At 34.5% G+C, this 9,506-nt stretch overlaps 1 protein-coding gene across 1 annotated transcript; it reads left to right on the top strand.

Annotated features, from left to right (window-relative positions):
• Positions 1 to 4,514, top strand: LOC139500873 (eukaryotic translation initiation factor 5A-1-like). The gene is made up of 5 exons (XM_071289768.1): positions 1 to 137; positions 1,319 to 1,514; positions 1,948 to 2,052; positions 2,961 to 3,098; positions 4,221 to 4,514. Exons 1-5 carry the CDS (start codon positions 112 to 114, stop codon positions 4,284 to 4,286), a joined length of 531 nt encoding a protein of 176 aa, XP_071145869.1. The 5' UTR covers positions 1 to 111; the 3' UTR covers positions 4,287 to 4,514.
• The last annotated feature ends 4,992 nt before the right edge of the window (positions 4,515 to 9,506 follow it).

Raw genomic sequence — 9,506 nt, 5'->3', positions numbered from 1 at the left:
TTACTATATATATTGATGCAACTTGAATATTGACGCCATATTACTGATTTCCAATATCTAAAGTGTGAACAGTTTGTGGTAATTCCGGGGAAGACAGGAAAAGGACAAAAAATGAAAAACAAAAATAAAGGATCAAGGTAAGAAGAGTATAAAATAATCAGAGGGAATGTTTTTTTATACGGGGAAAGATCGGATGCATATTTTGCTTAACATTTTAAGAATTTAATGAATTATTAAAATTGCATTCTGAAAAGTTTCCAATTTTTTTTTTATTTATTTATCTTTTTCATAACCTAATATTTACTGTATGCATCCCTCCAATGCATTTTTAAAATAAATGAAAATTGTAAAAAAGAAAAAGGGGGGTGAATTGTACATAAAAAAATAAATTCAAATCGTCTCGAAAATATATGTCAAGATTAACTAAATAAGCCACTTTGTGTATGTATAAAACTAAATTCAATCCGTTTTATTTTGGAACCTTTCTCTATCATCCACTGATTGCACAACATACATACGGGCACTCGTTGAAAATTAATCGATAACTGGTATGGTGATTAAAATATTTACATATTTTCATGTATAGCTATATATAGACAAACATAATAATCTTTCAGTATTCCTTGTCATACCCAAACTTGTTTGCGTTGAATAATTTCTATAGAAATAAGAATAGAGAAAAAGGGGATCCATAAAATGAGGACAAGTAAGAAGAAAAAAGGGGGTTTCCCAATCACCCGCGACTCCAACAATATAATCCGTATCGCATTCAATGTGAGATGTATCCATCTATTTTTCTCCTTGCTCTTTATATAAAAATTTTAAAATAAATGGACGTTTCTTCGATAGGTATATTAAGTATATCCGGACCAGAATGATCAATGTCTTGTTTTAAATATATCTGTTTTCTTGCATACCGCATTTGGTTTTCGAGTTCATCCAGCACAAACTTTTACTTAAACATTTACGTTAAAGCATATCTGTAGAGTATACAACAAAGAAGATTGCTTTAAATGCTACAACTTTTTAAAAGAATCTTCACTCATTACGTGAACACCTTAGATCACAAACATTTAATAATGTTTTATTTTAATCGGTAATGAATAGCAAGTTGTGATACTAGTAGTCACAACATAAATATGCGGCAAAATATAATTTTAAGGGACCGTTTTGGGTATGGGACAAGAAAGCTTAAGAGTAAAAGAGAAATTTTACTTGAAAAATACCTAGATCTACAGGTTTTTTTTTTTCGTCCGAGCTTTCAGATTTGCTTAAAATGCATCTGCTACGATTTAAAGTTTGAGTTCTGTGATTTTAGAGCTCACAAGGAAGCAGCAGCAACCATTGTTATCAATGATGAGGAGGAATTTGAACATGGAGATGCTGGAGCATCTAGTACTTACCCAGAGCAATGTTCCAGTCTGAGGAAGGGAGGCCATGTTCTACTAAAACATCGTCCTTGTAAGATAGTAGAGATGTCTACATCAGCACCAGGAAAGCATGGACACGCAAAGGTATGGTCATACTTCCCTCCATAAACACAGGCACATGTTTTATCGCAGAGAAATATGAACGTCTTTATAGCAAATATATGAACAAGATTTTTGCTCGAATTTCCATAAGGATTGTCAAGCTAAGAGCAGCAAATAACGTCATAAAGAATCCATTTAGAAAAAAATATACATGTACATAAGTGTAAATTTATCAGTGAAGAACAGAGTATGTCTCATAACTTGTAATTTACATGTGGTGCTGCACTAGCAAATTTGGCTAATGTGTATAACTGATTAGTAATATCCTGGCACTGTAAATTCGTATGTGTAGTAGACAATGAGTTGATTTGACAATACAACTAAACTATGCAGAGAACCACTTCCGTTCTTTTTACAAGTGGTTACCTTTTGATTACTTATAGAGTCAACTCTTCTCTATTTGTCATGTTTACAGGTTCACCTCATTGGATTGGATCTCTTCACTGGAAAGAAGTACGAAGACATTTGTCCAGCACACCATAACATGGATGTTCCTAATGTCAAACGTCTGGAATATCAGGTGGGGACAATATCTTTAAATACCAATTATCATGAATATAAGTAGGGAACATGAACTTGTTTTCAGTAATTGTACTCTCAGATCGGTGCTTTGTGTCAATAGAAGTTTTGTTATAATTGTTCTTATACGGCGTTCGTAAAATGTTTTCACGATGTCAGACGTCTTCGTCAGAAAACATTTGGTTTCCAGACAATAACTCAAGTATGTCAGTATAAGTGTACGGATCTCTTAGAAATTGTATTACAAGGTTACATACCACACACATAAGGTTAAAGATAGATATATGGTGTTATTGCACTTACCTTTTAAGAATTTTGGACCACAAATTGGCCAAAAGAAAACATTTTTCTAGATTCCAGTCCATAGCATGAGTTTTGTACGAAGTTGTACCACAAGAGTCCATACCACAAAAGGAAGGTTTGACTATATGATTGAATTTCGTTTAGGAATTAGGGGCCCCAATCAATACAAACTTACAGATACGACTACCTATGTTGTGTCAAATATTCAATCACAATCCAAATTCAGTGCTGTATCAAGCTTAGATATATAGTGTACATAATTGCCGCAACTGTCAGAGGTTCGATCTCTGCGTCGTATCAAGCGGCGGCACCCTGCGGAGCATTTTATCTTATTATATATATATATATAATAGTACACTCAAAAGGCCATTTATCATGCTTATTTGTATAAATACCTTTCTATTAATCTTAATCAATGCTTAATGATAAATGGCACAGTTGTAGATCTAGACTTCTGTCCTATATGTTCAACTTCTGGTCTCTGGTGGAGCGTTGTCTCATCGACACTCGTACCAAATCTTCCTTATCGTACAGCTGGTTCGAACTTTCTAAAATCATGCATAACGATGCTTATAAATTCAATGTTATTTTATTTTATATATTTAGATTGTTAATGTTAGCCGTGATGGATATTTGACTATCATGGACGACAAAGGTCAACTTCGCAGTGACATCAAGATCGAGGAGGATGATGACCTTGGAAAAGAGATTAAGGTCAAATTTGAAAAAGACGAAGACTTCATGGTACGTTATAGCACTTGTATATATTTATGTTTAAGATATTTTTCGTTTTCGTACATGTTTCCCATAATTAGGTCCTAGTTATATATATGTGTCATGACTATACCCCACTCTAAATGCGGGGATTATTTGCAGTCCTCTTGTTCGTTCAGTTGTTCGTTCGTCTTCTCGTATATATACAAGTAAAATGTTCATCACAATTTCTCTAATGAACTACTTAAAAGAATGACTGCACATTTGTCCAGCAGGTTTACCGTGATGAGTTATACGTATCGGGGCACATTTTCGGACTTGTTTTAAAATTACCACAGGAGTTTGAATAAAGTAGTATAGATCGATATACCAAACTCGACTATGAGCTGTGATAGTCAAGTTTGGCACATTGTGATTGTCGAGTAAGGCATATTTATACACCTTTATTGCTAAGATTTCAAACTCCTGTGCAATTGTGCAACTTACTTCCTGTTTGCCGATACTTTGAATTTTCAATATTTTGAATGATTTTGAGCGAACACTGCACACTTTTCTCAGACACTACTTTTAAAATAGACGAAACAACTCAAACAATTGAATTTTCACAAACAGTAAAATTTGGAAATGATGCCCTGCACATAACATCATATAACTCACTTCTAGCGCACATACCTTACTACAGGCACTTGTCTCAGTAAAAAAAGTTTTGTTTCTTTTGAGGCAGTTAAAATTGATTTTCACAAACGACAGCTAACAATTTTAAGCACTCGAATACTGTCAAAAGAATCATGTTACGATCTTTTCATTGTCAAGTTATGTACAATTTAGGTAAGGAAACGGACCGGCCATTTATTTTTTCAGTGGAAAAAAGGGGGGAGAGATTTTAACTATGAATAACTTGGCCTGGTAAGAACTGAAAAAAATCTTTGAACAAAACGAGATGTGAATGAATATTCTGCAGCACAAAATCTAGTTAACAAATGTGAATAAAAGTGAACAAAAATAACCATGCGTAGCAACAAATGAAAATAATTTGTGTATGATTACCCCTACTGCTAGTATACGTACCCCCATGTAATTTGATTCTACATACTTGACCTGAAATTAAAAAGATAACACATATTCTCATCTTTGTTTTGTTTTTATTTTCAGGTCTCCGTCATCAGTGCTATGGATGAGGAGAAGGTCATAGCAATGAAGGCTATTAAACAACCTTGACATTTTTATCTTTATTATACTCATCACTAATTCTATCCCAATAGGATCATACAAATTCCTAACGAGGATCACAACCGGATCACATATATAATTAACTCTTCGGCGAGGAGTTTTTGTGAAGGAAACATGGGGAAGTAACAACAAGTGGAGAGAGAGAAAAAAAGTTTCTTATTCTTTTATCTAATCACACATTCTATCTTCTAATTTAAATAAAATTATTACACTCATCATTTTTTTTACTTCTTTAATAGCATATTCTTGGTTAAAGATGAAAGATAGTAAGTGTCGAGTCTGGCATGTAATTCATTGTCATTACTAGTACTTTCTATTTGTTAGTGATCATATCTTTTCTTCCATCTCCTCTTGCCAAGAGTTACGATCCAGTCCCCGCCTTAGGAGATCCCGTCCCCGCCTTAGGAGAGGACTAGATCGTAACACTTGGCTGTCGAGAGGACAAGATCAAAACACATGGCTATCGAGAGGAATAGATCGTAACACATGGCTATCTCAGGAGGACAAGATCTTAACCATTAGCTAGCAAAGATACTTTACTTCAAATACGACTTGGATGAATAGCACCAATTGTGATCGAAATAATTTGTTGTGAAGCTTTAAAGGTACATTAGTTACGAGTCTAAAAGAAAAGAAAAATCTGATTTGTTCCGGTTCAATCACTAATGAAAGTGAAATAGTGACAAAATAATTTGCTTTTAACAGCCAGTTTAGTTCAATTTAATCAAAATAAGCTAATAAACATCGCTGAAGATTTATTCACTTGCAAGTGAACAATTTGACCTCATTGGATCCATATTCACGTGACCTTCAATAATCTTCACTACTAGTAGCTATAGAAATTGGTAACGCATACATGTATAAGTCGTCATCAGCAATTAAAGAAAAGAATGTCAACATTCAAAGTGAAACAAAGGTGAATAAACTCATCATAGATACCAGGACTAAATTTTGTATATACGCCAGACGCGCGTTTCGTCTACAAAAGACTCATCAGTGACGCTCGAATCCAAAAAAGTTAAAAAGGCCAAATAAAGTACGAAGTTGAAGAGCATTAAGGACCAAAATTATAATCTGTATTTACCCCAATAACAAATGGACCAAACAAGGGCATCAGAACACATCCTTAAATCAGTAGCTTGAATTACATATAACATCAAAATGGATTGAAAAGCTATTAAATAAGTTCAACCCTCATGAAGACACCGGCCCAGATAACATCAATGACCGCTTTACTCAAAGAAATGCAGACAGCACATATCGCATCAATATTCTTTACCTTATTTCCCGAAATCTTACATCACAACGACTGGAAAAACGCTAGAGTTGCATCGGCATACAAAAAGGGGGACAAACATAAACCGGTCAACTATAGACCAATCTCATTAACTTTGTATTTGCTGCAAGTTATTGGAGCACATAGTTACGTCACACATCATGAAACATCTTGAATCAAATAATATCTTGTACGAACTTCGTCACTCGATCTTGCGAAACACATCTTCTCTCCTTCAACCATGAACTTCAAACCACAAACAATTCAAACACACAAACAGATCTTATAATAATGTACTTTGCAAAAGCCTTTGACAAAGTTCGACATCGTCACTTACTCTATATATTAAATCATTTTGGCATTAATGGAAACACATTAAACTGGATCTCTGCATTTCTCTCCGACCGTACTCAGACAGTTGTTATGGAGGTAAGATTATCAAGCACAGTTCCAGTCACCTTTGGGGTTATTAGTTCAAGTCCTATTCTTGGTCTATATCAGTGACTTTACAGACTACCTTATTCATAGCAAACTAAGATTATTCAGTGATGATGACAGTATCATATACATGTCAGTTAATTTCCAGGATGACTGCTTCAAACTGGAAGCTGATCTTGATGCAGCAGCAAAATGGGAAGTTGACTGGCTTATGGCCTTCCACCCAAACAAGTGTACTGTTCTCTCTGTCACAACTAAACGTCAACCTTTGCAACATAACTACATTCTTCACAATCATATTTTAGAAACTGTTACATCTGCTAAGTGAAAATAGTGAATACTTTTCTTTGATTTATGACTCCCGCACTTCAGAATCTATCTCTAAGATAGAGATGGTCAAAAGGAGATCTAGATAGAGCTGCTCAGTATGCCTGCAACAGGTATCATAACACAGCAGTGTATTAAACATGATCATTACACTAGCCACAACTTGCACAACGCAGATTACCGATACACGCCTGGTTAAAAGATCACACGTCATCTTGTTGCTACCGGGTATACCATCTAGCACAGTCAGTTCTCATTCCATCAGATTCAAGAACCAGAAAACATCATTCACATACCTTCAGACATATTTATACATCTAAAGGTCGTACAGATTTTCATTTTTCCCGTACACAATAACGCAATGGAATCTCCTACCAACTATAGTTATAGTTTTTTTTTGCTGATGATTGCCTGCTATACAGAAATATAAAAACACAACAAGACCACACAATGTTACAACAAGATCTGGTTAGCCTAGAAAAATGGGCCAAAGACTGGGGTATGCGCTTCAATGCAAAGAAATGTTACATCCTGAGCATTAACTACAGATATCGGACGATCTGAAATGGACCACCCACATTTCAAATGTAACTTAGAAAGCAAATAATGAAATTCTACACTAGGCTTTCTTAGACGCAACCTAAGATTCTGCCCGAAAGACTGCAAGAAAACAGCATACATTTCATTAGTGAGATCTACGATGGAATATGGGGCAATTGTATGGGACCCTTATACATCAAACAACATCAACCAATTAGAAAGAATCCAAAGAAGAGCAACCCGATTCATCACAGGGGACTATAAATCAAGAGAAGAAGGATTGGTGACCAAAATGCTAACAGTGCTGGAATTTGAAAACCTACAGTTCAGAAGAACAAGCCAAAGACTGGTATTTCTGTACAAAGTGGTTGAGGGTTTGGTCCCAGCTATCAAACCTGACGAATTTTTGGTAAAAAGCAAAACCAAAAGGATAATCAAACCGACACGCTTTGTAGACTTTGAGAGCACAAACATAGTTAACAACTCAGTAAAAAAACAACTCAAAGGCAATTGAAACTATAAACTGTAAAACTAAACAATTTAAGAACTCATTCTTGACCTCATTCTTTGTCAAGACTGTGATTCATTGGAACCAACTGGAAGAAGCAATAGTGCATGTGCGCCAAGTCAGTTGAGAGCTTCAAAACAGCTCTCCAACGCCGTCAATAGGCGCTCTCTCTCCCGTCGAGTAAAAGTCAGTATTGGTACCTTCGACGTTACGATACAGATACAGTTGTCAATTCAAAGACAGTCGACTCTTTCAGAGAACTGCTTACATGTGCGGTTCTCTTCACTTTAATTTTATCATATTATTTGGGTGATGGGTCAACCGACCCTTTACGGATTACCCATGTAAATGTAGTAAGTAGATGTACATTTAAATGGTGTCAAATCCTGTACCAAGGAATTGTTTATTAAAATATACAATTCCTTGCATGTACATAGTTTTAACTTCACTACGTTGTCGTCTAAGAATTCTAGTCAAATCGGCACCTGGTTAAATCGGCACTTGGTCAAATCGGCAACCAGTATAGTCAAATCGGCACCTAGTCAAATTGGCACCTGGTTAAATCGGCACTTGATGTAGTCAATTCGGCACCCATGTTAAATTTGTTTAATATATGATGTGTACAAAATATAACTTTGTACAATTTATGATTTGTACAGGGTTTTTGTACAAGTTATAAGTTTTTTGACACACATTTTCTTACACCAGGTGATACAAGTTTATCTTTAAAAATGTTCTAGTTCAATCTTTAAATTCAAATTTATATACTTTAACCTAACATTTCGTGCTATTATCCTTGTCCTCACAATGGAAATGAGGATACCTGAATAGTTTACATTCGAATTTTAATTTCTCCTGATACCACATATATCCATAAAAAGTCTTTTTGTGGTCTAATCATGTTTGTGTATTAATTCTCGCTATTAGATTATATCATATAGTTGTGAAAATATGACAGAAATATGCGAAACAAAAGCTGGTGTTACATTGTGTTTTCACTATGTACTTGATTAAAGTTATTTATTAATTGAAAAGAAAATTTATCAAAACCATGAAAACATCAGTCACATAATGTTGAGAAAACTTTAAATGATCAACTTTTGTATTTTTACAGCTTGATGCTTTTTAACAAAATAAATCATGATCGAATTTATACATTTTTAGAAATATCTATATATATTTGGGACTATTATGCTAGTATACTTAAATTACTAACTTAGCATAATAGTGCCAGTCCCATATATTATATCAAATATTATTGGATGCCGAATTGACTTTAAATAGGTGCCGATTTGACTAGATGCCGATTTAACCAGGTGCCGATTTGACTTTTTCTATGGGTGCCGATTTGACCAGGTGCCGATTTGACTTGTATTTTTACAGCTTCATGCTTTTTAACAAAATAAATCATGATCGAATTAATACATTTTTAGAAATATCTATATATATTTGGTACTATTATGCTAGTATACTTAAATTACTAACTTAGCATAATAGTCCCAGTCCCATATATTATATCAAATATTATTGGATGCCGAATTGACTTTAAATAGGTGCCGATTTGACTAGATGCCGATTTAACCAGGTGCCGATTTGACTTTTTCTATGGGTGCCGATTTGACGCTTTCGGGTCGATCCGGCCCCACGTCGATCCGGCCCAAGTCGATCCGTCCCACGTCGATCCGGCCCCACGTCGATCCGGCCCATATGTAAAGTCGATCCGGCCCCAATAAAAAATATATTTATAGGGAACAGAAATAAAGATATATAAATGATGTAATTAATAAATATTTATGATTTTTATTATAATGTAATAGTTGTAGACTACGGTAAAAAAGAAAAATCTTCAGATGAGTATTAAACAACTAGATTGATTATGTTTTTATTACAAGTTTTCAAGATTATCGGGTATAATTATAATTAAAACAATTCAAACATCAACATTAATCAGCAGTCATTAGCAATTTCTTTCAATTGACTTTGATTCTAACAAGTCTTTCATCTTGTGTAATAACAAATAGTTACATACACAACGGTACAAGCCGATCCCCAAGCTGATACATACAAACTTTGTTTTTCTTTTAAGTTCTTAAAATTTCTCAAATTGAGAAATTTTGTT

Source organism: Mytilus edulis, chromosome 13 (assembly GCF_963676685.1).
Source record: "Mytilus edulis chromosome 13, xbMytEdul2.2, whole genome shotgun sequence".
Taxonomy (NCBI): domain Eukaryota; kingdom Metazoa; phylum Mollusca; class Bivalvia; order Mytilida; family Mytilidae; genus Mytilus; species Mytilus edulis.
The sequence above is the reverse complement of the archived record's forward strand: the minus strand, read 5'-3'. Positions and strand labels throughout refer to the sequence as shown.

Coding starts and splice junctions, on each gene's coding strand:
- LOC139500873 (XM_071289768.1), top strand. CDS start 112: ATGAAAAACAAAAATAAAGGATCAAG. Junction 1,515..1,947: donor GAAAGCATGGACACGCAAAG/GTATGGTCATAC, acceptor TCATGTTTACAG/GTTCACCTCATTGGATTGGA. Junction 2,053..2,960: donor TCAAACGTCTGGAATATCAG/GTGGGGACAATA, acceptor TTATATATTTAG/ATTGTTAATGTTAGCCGTGA.